This window comes from Dipodomys spectabilis, unplaced genomic scaffold (genome assembly GCF_019054845.1).
Source record: "Dipodomys spectabilis isolate Male_0828 unplaced genomic scaffold, ASM1905484v1 ptg000329l, whole genome shotgun sequence".
NCBI lineage: Eukaryota > Metazoa > Chordata > Mammalia > Rodentia > Heteromyidae > Dipodomys > Dipodomys spectabilis.
In genome coordinates, this window is record NW_024871006.1 from 4,306,863 (window position 1) to 4,329,575 (window position 22,713).

Below are 22,713 nucleotides of genomic sequence, written 5' to 3' on the forward strand. Positions count from 1 at the left end.
AGGACTGACCAAAAAATAAATAAATAAATAAATAAATAAAGCTTAAAGAGAGAACAAGGTTCTGAGTTCCGTTCCCAGTACTAGAACACAAAAGCCAGCTGAGGCAAAAGGATGACACTGCTATTCCAACACTATGGAAGTGGTGGCTCACTCCAATAATCTGTTACATAAAACAAGGTCCAGAGCTGACCCAGAGGAAACCCTATCCCTAAACTGGAGCCCTGGAGGCTGGTAGTACAGAACTCTAATTCTAGTTACTCAGGAGGCCGAGGTATGAGGATTGCAGTTTGAAGCCAGCCTGGGCAAGAAAGTCTGTGACTCTTTTATGTCCAATTGGCCACCAGAAAACCAGAAGTAGAGTATTGGCCCTGAACAAGAGGTCAGCCACATCCTAAGCCAGGAATTTAAGCCTCAGGACCAACACACACACACAAAATCCTAGAAAGTGAGGCTGAATTCAAACTCCAATACTGTAAAGAAATAAAAACAGATGGCTGGGGAAGGTGGCTCAGTGGTAGAGTGCTTGCCTTGCATGCATGAGGCCCTGGGTTTGATTCCTCAGCACTACATAAGCAGAAAAAAAAAAGCCGGAAGTGGTGCTGTGGCTCAAGTGGTAGAGTGCTAGCCTTGAGCTGAAGAGTGAGGGACAGTGCCCAGGCCCAGAGTTCAGGCCCCACAACCAGACCCAAAAAAATATAAAAATAAGAAATAAAAAAAAGCGAAGCCAGGGGTGCTGGGAAGGTGGGTCAGTGTAGAGCACTTGCCCTGCATGCATGAGGCCCTGGGTTCCATTCCTCAGCACTACATAAACAGGCAAAAAAACCCCAAAAACTTAAGCTAGGCTCTGGTGTAATCCTAGCTACTCAGGAGGCTGAGATGTGAGGATTACCGTTCAGAGTTCAAGCCTTCCCTCTCCCCCCCCAAAAAAAAACAAAGTTCAGGGACAATGCTTAGGGCCCAAGTTCAATCTCAAGGATCCCCCCCTTAAAAAAAAAAAAAAAGGCCAGAACTGGAGGTTTGGCTCAAGCAGTACTGTACTAGATGTGACTGAAAAAACGGAGTTTAAGTCTCAAATTCAAGCTCCAGTGGCGTAACAGCAATTGAACAGATATGTTAGTTCTCTCCATACACCAACTTGAATTGTCCTGTGTATCTAATGCTTTAAGGCTGCAAACACACATAGACAGAATATACATTCTGTCTCCCAACAACAATTATGAACAAAACCTTTGCTAGGTTAGGGTGTACTCTTCAAATAAAATGAAGCTCAAATGGTGATTTATCAGCAGAGAAAACAAAATCACAACCTAGCCTACCATGTGTCTGTATTACCCCACCTGGATTCAGGCAATGGTTCTAAAAGAAAGCACTGTGGCTGGGTGCCAGTGGCTCCGCCTGTAATCCTAGCTACTCAGGAGGCTGAGATCTGAGGATCTTGGTTCAAAGCCAGCCCGGGCAGGAAGGATCCCTGAGACTCTTATCCCCAACAAACTACCAGAAAACCGGAAGTGGTGCTGTGGCTCAAGCGGCAGAACACTCGCCTTGAGCTCAAGAGCTGAAGGACAGTGCCCAGGCCGAGTTCAAGCCCCACTACCGACAAAAAAAAAAAAAAGCATTGTGGACTTGATCCCAATCATGACCCACATTTTTTGCTTACAAAGTTGCAGGATTTGAACAGGCCCCTCCTCAAGCCTTTCCAAGCTAAGACATTTGTTTAACTTTGTTATTTTATTACTTCTGTGAAATGGTACTTTTAAGCAAGCCTATTTTTTGTTTCATCTTATTGTTTGTTTCGTATTATTTGTTTCATGTTTGTAATAAAAAAAACAGCTCATTTTAAACAAGAAGTTTATTTAAACAACAAGACGCTTGACTTGAAGGGAAAACTATCTAGGATTCTTTTTTTTTTTTAAGAGTAATTTACCCCTACTTAAAGACAGATTGCCCTACATGTAACAGCTACGTACAAAAAAGTTATAAAATTGTCCTTGGTTTTACAATGATAAATGAAAACATTAAAATTCTCCAATCAAACAAGGTATGCAAGGATTTTTGTTGTTTTTTTCTTTTTTTTGTTAAAACAGTGAGAGCAAAATAACTTACTGAAATATAAAGATAAAAGCTGAATGCGCATGCCACGAATGGAGAAGGGGGATATTTTCACAGGACCAGTATTTTTCCCCATCCCATCTCCATTTGATGTCAATCAAAATATACCATTGGCCATTTAGTTTAAAAGAAAAAAAAAAGAAAAAGAAAAAAGAAAAGCAATATGCTTGTGCACATACACCAGTTACTTTATGTACAATAAAGGAATGGGGAAGGGGAAAATGAAAGAATAGAGAAAACTATACTGTAGTAGTCAGGATGTGGTGGAACCAAATTGCAGTTTTCTAATTAAGAATGTATTCTTGGTCTATAAGAACAAAGTTCTGGAGCAAAGTAGCAGGTTCCCTTTTTTAGTAGACACCTCCTGTCTGCTGCTGGAACACATCAATTGTATCTTCATCCTCCATTTCCAACTAGCATAAAAAAGAAAGAACAAAATTTACAATTAAGATCACTGATTGCATTCTTTGAATCTTTGTGTTTTCAGACTTAAATATCTTGGAAAGTATACAAAAATTCTACTCTATTCCAGAGTTCACCAATGATGTCACAGTTTAATGCAAGCTAGTATAAAGGCAGTCACCTGTAATCCCAGCACCAGAGAGAAAGATAGGATGATATGATTAAAGTCCAGTCTGGGCTATAACATAAACTTTGTCTCAAAGAAAGAGGGATAAGGAGGAAGGAAAGCTAGACACCAGTAGCTCATGTCTGTAATCCACCTATGAATGAGGCTGAAGTCTGAGGAGCTTTTTTCAAAGCCAGCCATGGTAAAGTCTGAAGATTCTGCATCAAATTAACAAGTAGTAATACCTGACTAGAAGTGTGGTTCAAGTGGTAAAGTACCAGTCATGAATAACAAAAGCTGAAGGAGCTTACAAGGCCCTCAGTTCCACTGTAGTATTAACATAAAAATATAAAAGTTTGGGGCTGGGAATGTGGTTTACTGATAAAATGCTTGCCTAGCATATATAAAGCCTTGGATTCGATTCCTCAGTATGGAAAAACAGAAAAAGCCAGAAGTGGTGCTGTAGTTCAAGTGGTAGAGTATTAGCCTTGAGAAAAAGAAACTCGGGGACAGTGCCCAGGCAGAGTTCAAGCCCCAGGACTGGTTTAAAAAAAAAAAAAAGTTTAATATAGAAGCTACAAAGTAGGCTGAGATCTGAGGATCATGGTTTAACAGCAGCCAAGGGAAGGAAAGTTTCTGAAATTCCCATCTCCAATTAACCACCAAAAAATGCTGGAAGTGGAGCTATGTCAAGTGATAGAGTGCTATAGACTTGAACAAAAAAGCTCAGGGACAGTGTCCAACCCAGAGTTCAAGCCCTAGGACACACCACACACACCATACCCACACCCACACACCCTCTTCTCTCTCTCCCAGATGCAATGGTTCATGCCTATGATCCCAGATTCTCAGGAAATCAGGAGTACCCTATTTATACACTTTATAACTACCCATTCTTAATCAATTAACTGGGAATACTAGGGTATAGCTGTCATGTCAGCTCTACAGGAGATTTAAGTGGCAAGTGTTAAGAATGAAGACTGTATTCGTGACCAGCCAAAAATTAAGACTCCCTATGAGAAAAATAAGGCAAAAAGGGCTGAGGCATGGCAAGTGGTAAACTACTTGTCTAGCAGCACCAGGCCCTGAATTTGAACCCCAGTAACTAGCAGAGGAAAAAAAAAATCCACCAATGTCCACAGAAGGGTGCTGTGTGTGCTATAATACTGTTTGAATTTAGAAAGATTTTATTTATTTTTTTTTGGGGGGGGGGGGTGTCAGTTGTTGGGCTTGAACTCAGGTCCTGGGCATGGTCATTGGGCTTTTTTGCTCAAGTACAGCACACCACCACTACCATTTTGGAGCCACAGCTCCACTTCTGGTTTTCTGGTGGTTAATTGGAGATAAAAACCTGGGCTGGGGCTGGGAAGTTGGCTCAGTGGTAGAGCGCTTGCCTTGCATGCCTGAGGCCCTGGGTTTGATTCCTCAGCACCACATAAGCAAAAAGAAAAAAAAGCTGGAAGTGGTGCTGTGGCTCAAGTGGTAGGGCACTAGCCTTGAGCTGAAGAGCTGAGGGACAGTGCTCAGGCCCCACAACCGGACCAAAAAAAAAAAACAAAAAAAACCTGGGCTGGCTTTGAACCACAATACTGAGATCTTAGCTTCCTGAGCAGTTAGGATTAACAGGCACGAGCCATTGGTACCCAGCTTAGCAAGACATTTTCTAAGCCAGGAATTGTGGGTGCCTGTAATATCAGCAACAGGAGGCTAAAGGCAAGTGAACCAAAAGTTCAAACTCAGTCTACAGTTTCACAGTGACAACCTATCTCAAAAAAAAAAAAAAGGGGGGGGGGGGGAACACGGAATTTGTTTAAAAATATCCATAGAAATTCAGATATGAAATATGGTACACTGATACACGAAACATTCTACATTAGGCTAAAAACTAAGAGATAAACAGCCTATAGTATTACTTTTTTTTACAGGTTTATGTGTAAAAGGCACATGCATGTATAGATATCAGTCTATTCTTACTTATGCACAAAACTGGTTACCTCTAGGCACCAGAGTAAGCAAGTGTTTAGAACTGCTTTTCCAGCCAAAGGCTCACACTTGCAATCCTAGCTACTCAGGAGGGCTATTAGGGATCTTAGTTCAAAGGTCCTTATCTCCAATAAACAATTCAGAAAAAGGCTGAAGTGGAATTGTGACTCAAATGATAGTGCTACCCTCAAGGAAAAGAAGCTCAATAAAAGAGACCAGGCCCACACAGTTCAAAGCCCAGGACCAGCACAAAAAGGCAGGTGCCAGTGGCTCATGCTTATTATCCTACCTACTCCAGGCCGAGATCTGGAGATCAGTTTGAAACTAGCATAGGCAATAAAGCCCATAAGACTGTCATTAACTCTTTTCTCCAATAACCACCAAAATGCCAGGAGAGGAGCTCTTGTTCAAGAGGGAAAAGCTTGGATCAAAAAAATCTCAAGGACAGTGCTCAGACACTGAGTTCAAACTCTAGGACTGGAATCAGGGATCATGTCCAGGCCTCAGTTCAAGCCCCTAGTACTGGCACCAAAAAATTAAAGAAAGAATGGCAAGATGTCATCTATTCTATTATTTTCTGAACAAGTAATACTCTATGGAACATAATATTTACATATTGAAACAGTTTTACAGGGAAACTTGTTCTTCTCATTTAAACAGATTAATTTTTCCCTACTTCTCAGGAGAAATTGGCACCTCCTGGTGGCCACAAAATAAAGTTGCTGCATGGAGACGGTCACCAATGTAAAGTCCTTCAAATCATTCTTTTCTGAAAACATTAATGTATGTCAAATATGAAGATGTATCAATATACCCGCATCTGGATGTGCTACTTCACTCATGCTGTATTTATCCCTATTTTTTACTGGACAATTAAAATAGAAATTCAGTAGTACAAAGGACTTAACCACTGTCAGTATCTTTTCTCCAGGACTGGAATTTTAAAATGCAGACAAGAATTAAAAAAAAAAAAAAAAAAAGAAGAAATGGGGCTGGGAAGTTGGCTCAGTGGTAGAGTGCTTGCCTTGCAAGCATCAGGCCCTGGGTTTGATTCCTCAGCACCACATAAGCAGAAAAAAGCCAGAAGTGGTGCTGTGGCTCAAGTGGTAGGGCACTACCCTTGAGCTGAATAGCTGAGGGATAGCACCCAGGCCCAGAGTTCAGCCCCCACAACTGGCAAAAAATAAAAAATAAAAATGGTGGGTGGCAGTAGCTCACACCTATAATCGTGGCTACTTAGGAAGCTGAGATCTGAGGATTGCTGTTCCAAGCCAGCCTGGGCAGGAAAGTCCATGAGACTTTGAATAAACTACTCAGAAAAAGCCTGATAATCAGTTTTGAAGTAGTGGCTCATGTGGCAGCGCTGTGGCCTCCCAATCTTGAGGTCCTGATTTTAACACCCCGCCCCCACCCCCGCAGTACAACTGAAAGAAAGAAGGAAAGGTGGTAGTCTCTGATTCTTTAGTTTCTTTGTGTATTACTGAAGTTGGTTCTATAATTTTATGTGTCTGGAAATCTCTTATAAGCTTTGTGGATTTTTTTTTACAGATGTGAGCCACCAGCACTGGACCATCTTATTTTTATAGTAAGGGTTTGAAAATTTGCCTATTGTCAATATCTTTTTGTCAATCTTAAAACTATAACCTATAAGACTAACAGCTAGACTTAAGGATAGACAAAAGCAAATCCATTCCACCGTAACAAGCTAAAAATAAGATCAACAGCCAGTTACATGTGGAAAACCCTAGGCATGATCAAGGACTATATAGCAAGAAAACAAGAGGAAATCACAGGAGTTTTATTTTTTTTTCCAAATAATACTCATAATATCAAAGGGGGAGATTATTAAGTCACCAAATTATCCCCTTCACTGAATAAACTATTTGGCATTTCCTGAATTTACTCCTACTCCTTCCATTCTGTTCTCCTTTGGCCACACTTCACATAACTTCATTTCTGCAAGAATTATATGCTAACAACTGAAATTTCAGGAATTCAGACAGTTAAAAAAAAAACATTAAAGGATAATTTCCTAATTAGTATAGCTTTTTACCTGTGCAGGTGTGTCTGTTTCATTGATTGGCTGCCCATCAAATCGGAATCTGATCTGCCTCATTGACAAACCCTAAAATAGTGTAAAAAAAAAAAAAAAAAGGCATTATCAAGAAATAAGAACTCCATTTAAATAAAAATGTGTATATGGTAAAATATATGGTAGATAAACTGAGATAATCAAAGACAGTCATCAATATGTTAACACTTCAATGTGTGTGTAAAATCTTAAGGATTTCTCCAAAGTTAGGACATTAAGTAAACTGGCTGGAATAATGGGTAGTTTTACCTAACATACGTAGGAATTTGGTTTGCGTTCCCAGTATTGTACCGAAGAATTAAACAAAATATAAACCTTCTAAAAGGAGAAAAACTCTACCATATGCTTTAAAAGGTATGAGTGATCAAAATAAAATTTTTCCAGTCCTTAATTTTAACCCCTACAGTGTATTTTTCACCTTGGAGTTGTCAAGACATTCTGACCAGAAAACAAGCAATTAAGCTGTCAGTCTTTAAAACTTCCCTATAGAACCAGCTGGCTAAGTATAGTCGGCAACATGGAGGGAAAGGCACAGTATCTGTCTGGCTTAGCCCCATATCCTTTACACAGTGGGTGCTGCTCAGTAAGTACTGATGGGATGGCAAGACAGCAATAAACGTGAAATCATACTTCACATTTTTTGTGTGTCAGTATTGGGAACGAACTCAGGACCTTCTGCTCTTTTTCACTCAAGGCTGGAGGTTTGCCACTTGAGTCATATCCCTTTTAACTTTTTGCTGATTAATTGGAGATAACAGTCACAGACTTTTCAACCAGGCTGACTTTGAACTGCAATTCTCAGATCTCAATCTTTTCGGTTGTGGGGCTTGAACTCTGGGCTTGGGCACTGTCCCTGCTCTCTTCAGCTCAAGGCGAGCGCTCTACCACTTGAGTCACAGCCTCACAGACTTTCCTGCTCGAGATGGCTTTCAACTGTGATCCTCAGATCTCAGCCTCCTGGAGTAGCTAGGATTACAGGTGTGAACCACTGGCCCCCAGCTTATCCTTCAGTTTCTTCTGCCCAAGGATAGTGTTCTATCACTTGAGCCACAGTGCTACTTCCTGCTTTTTCTGAGTAGTTTGGAATAAGTCTTACATAGCCAGGCACCCAGGCACTGGTGGCTCACATCTGTAATCCTAGCTACTCAGGAGGCTAAGATCTAAGGATCTCAGTGGAAAGCCGGGGGAGCAGGGAGGGAAGTGGTTGGAAGATGGCTTAGTGGTTGAGTGCTTGCCTAGCATGCACGAAGCCCTGGGTTTGATTCCCCAATATCACATAAACAGAATAAGCCAAAAGTGGCTCTATGGCACAAAGAGGCTCAGGAACAGTACCCAGGATCCCAAGTTCAAATCCCAGGACCAAAAAAAAAAAGTATAGATAGTGTGCTTGGGTTCTAGCTGTATTTTTTTTTTTTGTCGGGCATGGGGCTTAAACTCTGGGCCTGGCCACTCTCAGCTCTTCAGCTCAAGTCCAGAGCTCTACCACTTGAGCCACAGCATCACTTCTGGCTTTCTGAATGGTCTGGCTAGCTTTGAACCGTGATCCTCAGAGCTCAGTCTCCTGAGTAACTAGGATTAGAGGAATGAGCCACCAGCACCCAGCTTCTAGCTGTATTTATATTAACATTATAAACATGCCCTTCTGCGATACTATATTTCACTTATGAGGTATTACTTAGCAGATAAAGAGAAAGTGGGGGAAGAGAAAAGCTGTTAATAACCAAATGAAGACAAGGAAACAAAGTGACTCCTGTATCATTCTAAATTATAAAGTACAACTGTTACATAAGCTTATTACATACCAATTTCACAGAAAACTCAGCTCAGTTTCTAAGACTAAATAATGAAACAAAGTGTTCAGTAAACATTTGTGAGGGATGGGAAGGTGGCTCAGTGGTAGTGTTTGCCTTGCATGCATGAGGCCCTGGGTTCCATTCCTCAGCACCACATGAGCAAAAAAAAAAAAAAAAAAGCCGGAAGTTGCGCTGTGGCTCAAGTGGTAGAGCGCTGGCCTGGAGCTGAAGAGCTGAGGGACAGTGCCCAGGCCCAGAGTTCAGGCCCCACGACCGGACCCCCCCAAAAAAAAAAAAAAAATTGTGAGACTTTTCTTCTCTAATAAGGTATCACTGCATATGTACAAATCTACCCATAATAAGATCATACTGCTTTCCTTTTTAAAATACTTCTGGTAAACCAGGCAGGAGATACTATCAACAGAAAAAGTCGGGCATGGTGGGTCATATTTGATATCCCAGTTACAGAAATATACCTGAGGACCATATCTACGCCTCCCAAAGGAGATCTTACCTCAAAAACACCTAAAATAGAAGGGTTGGAGGGATGTGGTCAAGTGGAAGAGCACCTGCTCATCAAATGTGAGGCCCTAACTCACTACTGACAAAAATGACTCTTGTTAAGTGATTAATACATTCCATTTCCACAGCAAATCTTTCCTTGAAAATCTACATGCAACACCCACAGCTGAAATAACTTTAAATCAGTTTTTAACACTAAAACTTGTGATTGTACAAATTAACAACTCAATGCCAAAACATTAATGGCAAAGTTTTACCTTTTGTCTTTGTGGTGGTCCTAACAGTTTGAACTCAGGGCCTGAGCACTGTGCCATTTAAGCCACATCTCCACTTTTCTATTTTGTTTGGTAAGTGGGACCTGAACGCTGTTCCTCAGCTCTTCAGCTCAAGGCTAGTGCTCTACCACTTGAGCCACAGCACTTCTGGATTTTTCTGTTTATGTGGTGCTGAGGAATAGAACCTAGGACCTCATGCATGCAAGGCAAGGACTCTACCACTGAGACACCTTCCCAGCTCACTTTTCTATTTTTAATCTTTTATTGGAGGTATCCTCACACAACTGGTCGCTCATACCTACAATCCTAGTTACTCAGGAAGCTAAGATCAGAGGATCTCAGTTCAAAGCCAGCCTGAGCAGAAATGTCCCCAGGGGACTTATCTCAAATTAACCACTAAAAACTGAAGTGGAGCTGTGGCTCAAAGTGGTACAATGCTTTTCTAGTATGCATGAGGCCCTGGGTTGGATTCCTCAGTACTACATAGACAGAAAAACCCAGAAAGTGGCGATGTGAGTCAAGTGGTAGAATGCTAGTCTTGAAGGGGGAAAAAAAACCCTCAGGGACATGGCCAGACCCAGAGTTCAAGCCCCATGATGGGCAAAAACAAACAGCACAGACCAGCACAAACAAAAAGCAACACATAATCCCATCTCAAAAATGATAACCAAGTGGGGAGGGTTAAAAAACAGTAAATGAAGATGAACAGTAAGTTTATTTGCATGTATGAAAAAAGAACAATGAAACCTATTGAAATTGCTGGACTAAGGGGAGAGAGTAAGGGAGAGTGATAGAGGATTTGATATGGATACAATGTGTAGAACAGTCACAATGTGACACACAGTTTAGCTGATGCCAACAACCCTAGCTACTGAGGAGGCTGAGATCTGAGGATGGAGGTTCAAAGCCATGGGGCTGGGAAGGTGGCTCAGTGGTAGAGTGCTTGCCTTGCAAGCATGAGGCCCTGTGTTCGATTCCTCAGCACCACATAAGCAGAAAAAGGTGGGAGTGGTGCTTTGGCTCAAGTGGAAGGGTGCTAGCCTTGAGCTGAAGAGCTGAGGGGGCTGAGGGACAGTGTTCAGGCCCCATGACCAACAACAAAAAAAGCCAGCCCAGAAGGCAAATTTGGAGATGTGTGTGTATATGTGTTGGTCCTGGGCACTATCTCTGAGCTTTTTTTGCTAAAGACTAGTTCACTTATTACTTGAGCCATAGCTCCATTTCTAGCTTTGTTGGTGCTTTAGCAGAGGTAAGAGTCTCAGAATCTGCTGGGTGCTGGGTAGCTCATGCCTGTAATTCTAGCTACTAAGGAGGCTAAGATCTGAGGATCAGGTTCAAAGCCAGCCTGGGCAGGAAAGTCTGTGAGACTATCTCCAATAAACCACCAGAAAATCAGAAGTGGTACTAAGGATCAAATGGTAGAGCACTAGCCTTGAGCTGAAGGATAGTGCCCAGAGCCCAGAGTTCAAGCCCCACAACTGAACAAAAACAAAAAGTCTCAGATTTTCCTGCCCAGGCTGACTTCAGAACCTCGGCTCTCATCTTCCTGAGTTGTTAGGATTACAGACATGAGCCACTGACTCAATTAAACTTGGAGATTTATCACCAGGTGAGCCACCCATAACCAGAAGTAGATGTACTATGCAATTGGTAGAGGCCCAGCCATGAACAAAAAAGCATAGCAAGACTAAGATACTAGGGGCTGGGAAGGTAGCTCAGCGGTAGAGTGCATGCCTTGCAAGCATGAGGCCCTGGGTTCGATTCCTCAGCACCACATAAACAGAAAAAGCCGGAAGTGGTGCTGTGGCTCCAGTGGTAGAGCACTAACCTTGAGCTGAAGAGCTGAGGGACAGCGCCCAGACCCAGAGTTCAGGCCCCGTGACCCCCCTCCCCCAAAAATAGACTAAGATTCTAAGTTTGAGCCCTAGCATGCATGCAGGTGCATGCACACACATACACAGAGAGAAAAAAAAGGAGGCGAGAGAAACGGCTCAAGTGGTAGTAACAAAGCAAATATGAGGATTTGAGTTCAACCCTATTACTGTCAAAAAAACAAAAGCTGAGAGCAAGTGGCTTATGCCTGTAATCCTAGCTACTTAGAAGGCTGAGATCTGAGGATCACGGTTCAAAGCCAGCCCAGGCAGGAAAAGTCTGTGAGACTCTTATCTCCAATAAACCACCAGAAAAAGGGAAGTAGTGCTGTGGCTTAAGTGGTGGCATACTCACCTTGAGCTGAAGCGCTGAGGGACAGCGCCCTGGCCCAGAGTTCAAGACCCAGGACCAACCAAAAAAAAAATAGAGAGAAAAAGAAAAGGCTAGGAATGTGGCTCCACGGTAGAGTGCTTGCCTAGCATGTAAGAAGCCCTGGGTCTGATCCCTTAGTATCACATACACAGACAAAAGCTGGAAGTGGTACTGTGGCTCAAGTGGTAGAGTGCTAGCCTTGAGCTAAAGAGCTCAGGGATAGCACCCAGAGTTCAAGCCCCACAACCCACCAAAAGAAAAAAAGGGAAAAAAGCTGGGCGCCTGTGGCTCCTAGCTACTCAAGGAGGATGAGAGCTAATCGGGGTTCAAAGCTAGCCTGGACAGGAAAGTCCCCAAGACTCTTATCTCCAATAAGCCACCAGAAAATCAGAAGTGGTGCTGTGGCTCAAGTGGTAGAGCACTATCCTTGCGCTGAAGAGCTGAGTGACAGTGCCCAGGCCCAGAGTTCAAAAGCCCCATAAATGACAATGGCAAAAAACAAAAAAAACACTCACCTCTCAGTTTTATCCTACTGCAACTTACACATGAATATTATATTGATGTACACCTGCAATTCCAGCATTGGAAAGGCTGAGAGGATTGAGTTTGAGTCCAGTCTGGTTATACAGTGAGACCTTGTTTTAAAACCTAAAGGGTAGCCGGGTGCCGGTGGCTATCACCTGTAATCGAAGCTACTGAGGAGGCTGAGGTCTGAGGATCACAGTTCAAAGCCAGCTGGGCAGTTAAAAGTCCATGAGACTCCTATCTCCAATTAACCATCAGAAAATCAGAAGTGGTACTGTGGCTCAAGTGGTAGAGTGCTCGCCTTGAGCTGAAGAGCTCGGTACTCGGGGACAGCACCCAGGCCCAGAATTCAAGCCCCACAACCAACCAAAAAAAAAAAAAAAAAGACCCCCAAACACCTAAAGGGTATCTGGTGGTAGTGGCTCACATCTGTAATCCCAACTCCTCAGGAGGCTGAGATCTGAAAATCTTGATTTGAAGCCAGCCAGGGCAGTCAGCAACTAACCAGCCAAGAGTGTGTCTGGAAGTAGGGATGTGATTCAAGTGGTATAGTGCCAGTCATATAAAATAGCTAAGACTACAAGAGTTCAAGATCCTGAGTTCAGCACACACACATACACCCAAAAAGAAAAAAGGACCAATCTTTATATCTTACACATACTTCTGCTGCCACATTTTGTTGCATTTACTGCCCTAGGTTCCAGGAATTTTGTTATTCTTCCAAGTTATAAATTTACTTTTGTCTTATTAGTACAGACTCCACATCCTTGAATAAAGGTCCTATGACTAGAAGTTTACACTAATCTATCAAAACCATCTGTTCAAATCTAAAGAACTGTCTGCAGGATGTCAATGGCTTATGCCTGTAGTCCCTAGCCACACAGTAGGCTGAGATCTGAGATTCATGATTCAAAGTCAGCCCAGGCAGCAAAGTCTGTGAGATGCTTATCTCCAACCAGGAAACCAGAAGTGATGCTATGGCTCAAGTGGTAGAGGGCCTGCTCAAGAGCTCAGAGACAGTGCCCAGGCCCAGAGTTCAAGCCCCATGACTGGTAACAACAACAAAAAAAGTTGAATGTTGCAGGACGCTGGTGCCTCAAGCCTGTAATCTTACCTACTAAGAAGGCTAAAATCTGAGGGTCACAGTTCAAAGCCAGGAAAAGCTCAGGGTTACTGCCCAGGCCCTAGCTTAAGCTACCAGACTGATCAAAGGGGGAAAAAAAAGGTGAATGTCACATTTCACATGTTTCAGAAAAACTGCAATGTCCTAAAACTAATATTAAATTTCCAAACTGGTTAAAATATTCAAAATGTGTTCTGACATTAGGCATTTTTAAAGTACATATAAAAAGAGATTACCAAAAAATTTTAGCAAGCTCACTGTCTCTTTTTGGTCAGTCATGGGGCTTGAACTCTGGGCCTAGGCTCTGTCCCTGAGCTCTTCATCTCAAGGTGAGTGCTCTACCACTTGAGCCACAGCGCCACTTCCGGTTTTCTGGTGGTTCATTGGAGATAAGAGTCTCATGGACTTTCCTGCACTGGTTGGCTTCAAACCTGGATTCTCAGATGTCAGTCTTCTGACTATCTAAGATTACAGGAGTGAGCCACCGTCACCCAGCTTATTTTCTTACGAAAGTATTAATTCCTTTTATTTGGGAGTTTATTACCAAGTCTTATGAATATAACAGATTTGTTCCTGGTATAGTACTAGGATCACACAATTCTAGCCAATCCATCCTAAGGCTTTTATGAGGAATCTATAAAGTGTATGACAAAACTGATACATAGGTGCATATTCATCCTACCGCAGAATTGTTGTAATATTATGCCAATCTAGTTACTAAGTGTCAAGAAGTTTTTTTTAACATATATGTAGTGGAAGTGCACATATCAATTCCTCACCTGTCGTTCACAATAGGCTTTCATTAGTTTACTAAGTGGTGTATGCCTCTTAATCTTAAACTGCACCACAGAACCATCCTGCCCCGCCACCTTCAAATTAATATGATCGTTGTTCTCAGTCTTGACTCCTTCCTGTTGAAAGAAAAATAAAAGTATAATTTGGAAAATGTAAAATACAAACACCTTTTAAAGCAGCAGCGGCCCAAGTTGCCTCAGAAATCAACAGGTTTCTCATGCTGCATGATAAAACAGTACACAGCTGTTTTCAGCCGCTGAAATCAATCTGAGATGAGAAATCCAGCAGCAACACCTTAGAGCTGTCTCAAGAACAGAAAAGCCTTCATGAGATACTATCACTGTCAAGATGAACATTTGTAAAATGAGGGTTTCATCAAATTTACTGCAATAGTCTCCTAAGTTTGAAAATTTTTGTTAAATGGCATTATTTCCCTATTGCCAAGGTATCTTTGCCCCTAAAGAGTAAATATCTTTTCCCTTTCCAAAGTGATATAAGAACACAGGCTGAAATTGAATGGGGGTGATGGAGAGAAAAAAAATAAAACATAAAAAAAAAACACAAGACCTCCACAACATGCAATTCAAAAGTCATCACTATCTCTCTTGTTAAAAAGTTAGCAAGCCCCAGCTTAAAAATTTAAATCTAATCCTATCTACCTACCTAGCTCTATAAAACCAGCTAAAGGCTACCAAGATTCCCTCGGGAGCATCACTATCTACTAGTACTCACTCTTAGCTCCATTTTGCATTATTTTGGGGCAAAATATCTGATTTTTCCTTTTCCCTGGGAGTTGAAGTCAAATAGTTTTCTCCCAAGTCCTTGTAGATTTCACCCCAATCTCAAGTTCATCAAGGAATTCCGCAGCCCCAAAATCCGTCCAGAGAGAGTGATGGCGAATGGGGGAGGGCGTCAAAAAAGCAACCTAAAGTAGTGGGGTTTCCGCGTGCCCCTGGCTGCGTGTTCCCCTAGATCTGCCGAGAAGCCGTTTGGTGCCTAAGAAAGTTCAGCCCCGCCGAGTCTCTGGCTCCAGCCTCAACCTCCAACTTCTCCAAACCACCCGGCACCCGTGGGTTCGGGGATCGTTGGCACCCCGGGGCGGGTCGCCGCCCCTCCCCCTCGCGCCCCTGAGGACACTCAAGTGGGAAATGGTCTTCGGGAGTCCCGCGGCCCGGGACTGGCGGCCGCAGCCCTTCGGTTCCAGGCCCAGCAGCGGCTCATTGATTCACCCCCTCGCCCTGGATCGGTCGCCGCGGCCCCCAAACGACCGGTGCAGCGAGTGGGGAGCCCTGCGCGGTCGCGACGGGACTCCCGCCAACGCCGAGGATGGGTTCCGCGCTCCCAACGCCCTCCTCACGCGCGCCGGCGGGCGAGCGGGGAGCCCGCGCGGGGCCTGTGGGCCCGCGAGCGCCCGCGACCGGCGGCCCGCCTCGCGGCGCGCGCGCTCGGAGGCCCGGGGGCGGGGGAGGGCGGCGGGCCTCCTCCCGCGCGGGCGGGAGGAAGCGAGGGAGGAAAATGGCGCGGAGCTCCGGGCCTGAGCCGCGGCCCCGTGGGGGGCCCGGGAAGGCGCGAGGAGCCCGCGGCGGGCTCGGGCCGGCCCCTGGCCCGTGCCTTCCCCTACCCGCGCGGCAACGCGAACAGCCGACGTCAAACTCACCTTGGGCTTTTCGTCGGCCATCGCGAGCGCCGGAGTCTCCTCAGATGCCGCTTCACAAAAGAGGTCCCCGGTCCGCACCGAACGAGCACACAGGCAGCACCACAGCGGCTGGAGGAGGTGGCAGCGGTGGACGAGGCGGAGGGCGCGCGCACGTCATGCGCTCCCTCCCCCAACCCTGCGTGCGCGAGCACGAGCCGCCGAGGCCTCCTATTGGCTCCCGGCTCGCGGGAGCGCGCAACGCTTACATAACCACCCCCACCCCCCGCCCCGCGCCGCCGCCGCCTGGGCCAGGCGCCCGCCAGGTCGGCGGGAAGAGGCGCGGACACGCGCACCCGGCCCGCCGCGGGGGCGCGCCTTGGCTCTGGGCGGGGCTGTATTGTCCTCCTTCTGTAGTGGAGCATAATCAAAATGGCTTCCAGCTGGTCCTTGGCGAAGACGAGTAGGCTCGAGGCTTTACTCTTGAGCCACGGGCCGGGAAAGGTTAGACCGACTAGTCGTGGAAGAGAGGGCCTAAATCAGAGGCTGAACAAGAGATTTTGGAGGGGGAGGAAAAAAAAAAAAAGAAAAGAAAAGAAAGAAGAAAACCTCTGGTTCGGTGGGCCAGATGCAGCCCTCTGCATTTTCAGAGCTCCATCCCACTGCCTTCCCGGCAGCCTCGGCCTGGGGTGTAAAGCTCCACCCTCCAGCGGGGAGCCTCGGTCCCCGCGTGGGTGAGCCCTGCACTGGCCGGCCTCGGGGCAAACGTGCCTGCGTGCCTCTGAGCCCTCCTGGCGCCGGGGGCTGCCGCCTTTCCATCCAGCGACTCGGGAGGCTGAGATCTGAGCACCGGGCAGCCCAGCCGGCCTGCGAGAGCAAAGCCGCCAGAACACAAAACCCAGCCAGAAGCCACGCGGGAGCCCACGTGGCCTTCCGTGAAAAGTAGCAGGGACAGTCGCCAGGCTCTGAGTTCAAGCCTCAGGACCTGGACAAAAGAGGAAATAAAACTCCTTAGCTCTTGGCTGGTCTCCCAACTTACAGAGGGAGGAGGGTGGGGGGAGAAGTCACTGCTAGGAGGATCCAGGTAGGAAAGTCAGGCCCGGAAAGAAAGACCTTGAGACTCTCCATTAATCACACACACATATACACACACAGAGAAAAAGCCGGAAGTAGAGCTGTGGCTCAAGCGGTAGAGCACCAGTGGTAAGCAAACAAAAGGCTCAGGGACATCACCCAGGCCCAGAGTTCAGGTGTCAGACCCACCCCCACCCCCAAGGCCACCCCAAGCCATCAGGGAATAACGACCCGACATCACACTACTTCCAAACGACTCATTCCTTTCCTCCTGCATCCGGTTTCCAAATATTAGTCGGTTCCTCCATTTTGGAGAACATTTGTTCAGTGGATGCCATCCTGCGGCCTTGGTTCGCTTTATGGTTTCCTGTGCCCCTGTATTTTCTTTCACATTTGTGTTACCGTTGAGGAGGGAAAAAATAAAATAAACCTCAATTATTGTATTACCACCAGAACTCAGTCCATTCCTGGTCCAACAGCTTGTCCATGCCAGCTGTCTCTGACGGTTCCCCTCCCACTCACTGCCATCTCCTGCAATCTGGGACCGTCTGCAAAGCTGCACAAAACTGCTCTTTACAAGGTCACTTCGGCTGAATCCCTATGCATCCCATTAGTCACTCTCCATGAACTCTAGCGATTTCACAAGTAGGTTTTCCTGTGACCTTTGACCTTAGCACTCCAGGAATTTTTTTTTTTTTTCTTCCTTAGCCCTTCCTTTAACTGTTCCATTCGGGTTTTGTTCTAGATCCTTTTCAATTGCCATTATATCATTCTCCCGATGATTTCAATCACTAGGATTACCTTTTATTTTTGGCCTCGTACTGGGGCTTGAACTCAAGAGCCTGAGCACTGTCCTTAGCTTTTTCTGCTGGAAATTGGTGCTCTACCATCTGACCACAGCTCCACTTGTAGCTTTTTGGGGGTTAATTGGAGATATCTATATCTATATCATCTATCTATCTATCTAGGACTTCCTGAGTTATTCAGGAGGCTGAGATCTGAGAATCCAGCTAGGTTAGGAAAGTCCTTGAGAATTCACCACCAAAAAGCTGAAAGTGGAGCTGTGACTCAAGTGTTAGAGCACCAGCTTTGAGCAAAACGTTGGCACAAAAATAAGAGTAGGGCTGGGAATGTGGTGTAAGCATTATGCCCACCTTTGGTCCTCAGCTCCACCAGATCTGCCAGCCTTTCCCTCTTTCCACTCAGATCCACCTGAACTCCCATCTACCTCACTTCCTACGCCTCAGACTCTGCTGCTACCTCCATAGTGGAGGTGCCATGTGCTCTCTCTCTCTCTCTCTTTCCAGGGCAAATATGGCTCCTCTAATAAACCTTGTAATAATCTTTCTCTTGTGCCTTCCTGCCTCTGTGTGGTCTCCTGGGATGGATATGATGGATGTTTTCATGTGGCTTAGTGGTAGAGTGCTTGCCTAGCATGCATAAAGCCCTGGGTTCAATTCCTCAGTACCACAAGAACAGAAAAAGCCAGAAATGGCACTGTGGCTCAAGTGGTAGAGTGCTAGCCTAGAGCAAAAGAAGCTCAGGGACAGTGCTCAGGCCTGAGTTCAAGCTCCAAGACAGGCAAAAAAAAAAAAACAGTAGAGTTTCAAGGACATTCCTTGAAACTGTAATCCTCAGCTCTGAGCCGTCTGAGTAGCAAGGATCATTGGTGTGAGTCAGCAACACCTCACACTATGGTGGCTCAGGCCTGTAATCCTAGCTACTCAGGAGGTTGAGATCTGAGGATCACGGTTCAGAGCCAGCCCAGGTAGAAAAGTCTGTGAGACTCTTATCTCCAATAAACCACTAGAAAACCGGAAGTGGCGCTGTGGCTCAAGCAGTAGAGTGCTCCCCTTGACCTGAAGAGCCCAGGGACAGCACCCAAGCCCAGAGTTCAAGTCCCACGACCGACACCTCCTCCCCCCCAAAAAATTCTCAAATCTATTTTTCTACCAGATCTTTCTTTGAGCTTCTCACTTGTGAGCATCTTCTCAGATGCCTGAGGCATCTCGTACTCAGTAGAGCTCAACTCAAATCTTCATCTTACTTTTCCCAATTTGCCCCCTCCTTTAATCCATGTACTTTCTATAAATGGCCATTACAACCCAGACTCCAAGCCAGAAAGCCTGGGGACATCCTTGTCTCCTCTTGTCCTTCAAAACCACATTTAATCCATTTCCAAATCTTATCCATTCTATCATCTAAATACCAATGAAAACTATCTACTCCAGTTCTGATCCTGCCTCTGGCTTTGGGTGGTTTCTCCTAGTCTTTTTTGGTGAAGAAGGGATTAAAGAAGGCCAAGTACGTAGTAACTCCTACCTGTAATGCTAGTTACTCAGGAGGCTGAGATCTGAAGATTGAGATTCAAACCCAGCCTAAATACAAAGGTCCATGAAACACATATTCAATTAACCAGCCAAAAAGCCTAAAAAGAGGTGTGGCTCAAGTAGTGGAGTTAGCAAGAATAGGACAAAGCAAGAATAGTACACCAGCGCCTGGGCTCACTCATGTAATCCTAGCTTCTCAGGAGGCTGAGATCTGAGGATCCAGATTCCAAGCCTGCCTGAGCAGGAAAGTCCGTGAGACTATTATCTCCAACTAACTACCAGAAAACCGGAAGTGGCACTGTGGCTCAAGTGGTAGAGCGGTGAAGAGCTCAGAGACAGGCCTAGAGTTCAAGCCTCATGACCAACCAAAAAATAAAAGGAAGGAAAAAAAATAGAGTGCTAGCCTTGAGCAAAAGAAACCCAGGAACAGTGCCCCGGCCCTGAGTTCAAGCCCCAGGAATGGCAAAACAAAACAACAAAAAAAGATACTTATGATGCCCCAAGTTCAAGTCCTAGTATTTGCACACACAAAAAAGGAAGAAACAACAGAACCAATAACTGTCAGACAATATATACTCAGCACTGAGCTCAATTTTTCCTATGTAAACCCTTAAGTGGGCACCAGTGGGCTCATGCCTATAATCCTAGCTACTCAGGAGGCTGAAGAACATGGGTCATTTTTGTCGTCGCAGCATCCTTTCCCAACTTCATAGTATTTCAAAATCTGTCAAAGATGATAGAAGTGAAGGTGTGGCGCAAGTGATAGAGCATAATAAGCCTTGAGGGGGAAAAGCCAAGGGCAAATACAAGGCCCTGAGTTCAAGCCCAGTATAGTCACACACAAAAAGTCACACACACACAAAAATTACCTCATATTAAATTTCCTGCTGGGTGCTGGTGCTCACACCTGTAATCCTAGCTACTCAGGAGGCTGAGATCTGAGGATCATGGTTCAAAGCCAGGCAGGAAAGTCCATGAAACTCTTTTTTTTTTTTTTTTTTGGGTCCAGTCGTGGGGGGCCTGAACTCTGGGCCTGGGCGCTGTTCCTCAGCTCTTCAGCTCAAGGCTAGCACTGTACCACTTGAGCCACAGCGTCACTTCTGGCTTTTTTCTTTTTTTTTTTTTTTTTTTTTTTTTTTGGGTCCGGTTGTGGGGCCTGAACTCTGGGCCTGAGCGCTGTCCCTCAGCTCTTCAGCTCAAGGCTAGCGCTCTACCACTTAAGCCACAGCGCCACTTCCGGCTTTTTTCTTATGTGGTGCTGAGGAATCGAACCCAGGGCCTCATGCATGCAAGGCAAGCGCTCTACCACTGAGCCACCTTCCCAGCCCCTTCTGGCTTTTTTCTTATGTGGTGCTGAGGAATCGAACCCAGGGCCTCGAGCATGCAAGGCAAGCGCTCTACCACTGAGCCACCTTCCCAGCCCCTCCATGAAACTCTTACCTCCAATAAACCACTAGAAAACTGGAAGTGGTGCTGTGGCTCAAGTGGTAGAGTGCTTGCCTTGTGCTGAAGAGGTGAAGGACAGCGTCCAGGCCCAGAGTTCAAGTACCATGACTGACAAAAACAAAACAAAATCCCTTCATTAATAACTGAAAATAATCCACAGATCTAATGCAATACACATCAAAACCCCAATGTTAGTCTTCACAGAAAAGGAAGTCAATCCCAAAATTCATGTGGAAATATAAAAGACCCTGAATAGCAAAAGTAATCCTAAGCAGAAACAATGGACGTATCATAATAACATATTTCTAATTAGACTACAGAGCCATAGTAACAAAACCAATATGAGAACAGGGTGCCAGTGGCTCAGTCCTGTAATCTAATTAGTCAGGATGCTGAGAACTGAGGACTGTAGATTAAAGCAAGCTCAGGCAGGAAAGTCCAAACTTTTCTTTTTTTGTCGATTGTGGGGCTTGAACTCAGGCCCTGGGCACTTTCAGCTCTCCAGCTCAAGGCAAGTGCTCTACCATTTGAGCCCTAGCACCACTTCTGATTTTCTGAGTGGTTTATTGGAGATAAGAGTCTCACGGACTTTCCTTGCTCGGGCTGGCTTTGAACTGCAATCCTCAAACCTCAGCATCTTGAGTAGCTAGTATTATAGGCGTGAGCTACTGACATCCAGCTGGCTTTCTTTCTTATCAGTCCCTGAGCTTCTTTTTGCTCAAGGCTAGCACTCTACCACTTGTACCACAGTGCCACTTCCAGCTTTTTCTATGTATGTGGTACTGGGGACTCAAACCCAGAGCTTCATGCATGCAAAGCAAGCACTCTACCATTGAACCACATTCCCAGTCCTCCAATCTTATCTTTAAATAACCACCAAAAAACTGGCAGTTAGGATGAGGCTCAAATGGTAGGATACTAGAGCATTTTTGCTCAAGGACAGTGCTCAGGCCCTGGGTGCTGTCCCTTAGTTTTTCCCTCAAGGCTGGTGCTCAACCACCTGAGCCATAGTGCTACTTCCAGCTTTTTTCTGGTTAACAGGAAATAGAAGTCTCGTGTACTTTCCAGCCTGGGCTAGCGTTGAACCTCAGATCTCAGCCTGCTGAGTAAAGGAATAAGCATGATGGTTGTTATGTAGTGGAAAGTTTTTTGTTTTTGTTTTTTGCTGGTTGTGGGACTTGAACTCAGGGCCTGCACACTGTCCCTGAACTCTTTTGCTCAAGGCTATCACTCTAGTTCTTTGAGCCACAGCTCTACTTCCAGTTTTCTAGTGGATAATTGGAGATTATAAAGTCTCAAAGACTTTCCTGCCTGGGCTGGCTTTGAATCAGGATCCTCAGATCTCAGTCTCTTGAGTAGCTAGGAGCCACTGGCACCTGACTAGTGAAAAGTTTTTACTATCAAAGGTGAATTAAAAATTTTGCAGACCAGGCACCAGTGGCTCATTCCTATACTCAGAAAGCTGAGATATGTAGATCACCAAGCCAGCTCTGGCAGAAAGTCCAAGAGTTTCTATTACCAATTAGCCAGCAAAATAATAGGCTAGAGTTGTAGATTACATGGTAGAGAGGCCCTTGAATAAGAAAGCTGAACATGTAAGCCTTGGGTTCAAGCCCTGGTACTAGAAAAAACAACAACAACAATTTGATTTGCAATAGAGTAGGAAAGAGCCAGGCATGCTGTTGTATGCTTGCACTCCCAGCTCTTTGGAGGTAGAAGCAGGAGAATCTCAAATTAAAAATCAGCCTTCACTCAAGTGGAAGAGTGTTAGCCTTCAGCTGAAGAGCTGAGGGACAGCGTCCAGCCCCCACGACTGACAAGAAAAAAAAAAAAAAAAGAAAGTAAAAATCAGCCTTGACTATACATTAAGTATTAAGTTCTGAGTGGCCAGGGCTATATACACATAGATAGATAGATAGATAGATAGAGAGATAGAGAGATAGATAGAGATAGATAGATAGATCTTGTATCATTAAATATATGATATGAATGAATGAATGGTTGAATAGCTAAATAAATGAGGAAGGGAACAAAGAATCACAGAATCCATTTAGAGTTTTTAATCCTTGCCAAAACCCCTGAGAAATACGTGAGCAAGTTGCTCATTTCCATAATCTGACAATAGAGGTCAAGAATATCTGAGCAGGAGGGGCTGGGAAGGTGGCTCAGTGGTAGAGCGCTTGCCTCGCGTGCCTGAGGGC

At 45.0% G+C, this 22,713-nt stretch overlaps 1 protein-coding gene across 1 annotated transcript; it reads right to left on the reverse strand.

Annotated features, from left to right (window-relative positions):
• Positions 1–2,240: 2,240 nt before the first annotated feature.
• Sumo2 (small ubiquitin like modifier 2) lies at positions 2,241–15,844 on the reverse strand. Its single transcript, XM_042665455.1, has 4 exons — positions 15,687–15,844; positions 14,014–14,145; positions 6,714–6,785; positions 2,241–2,522 (listed from the first exon to the last, which is right to left on the reverse strand). Exons 1-4 carry the CDS (start codon positions 15,705–15,707, stop codon positions 2,460–2,462), a joined length of 288 nt encoding a protein of 95 aa, XP_042521389.1. The 5' UTR covers positions 15,708–15,844; the 3' UTR covers positions 2,241–2,459.
• Between the last annotated feature and the right edge of the window lie 6,869 nt (positions 15,845–22,713).

Coding starts and splice junctions, on each gene's coding strand:
- Sumo2 (XM_042665455.1), bottom strand. CDS start 15,707: ATGGCCGACGAAAAGCCCAAG. Junction 6,786..14,013: donor AAGCCTATTGTGAACGACAG/GTGAGGAATTGA, acceptor ACACTATTTTAG/GGTTTGTCAATGAGGCAGAT. Junction 2,523..6,713: donor AAACAGACACACCTGCACAG/GTAAAAAGCTAT, acceptor TTTTTATGCTAG/TTGGAAATGGAGGATGAAGA.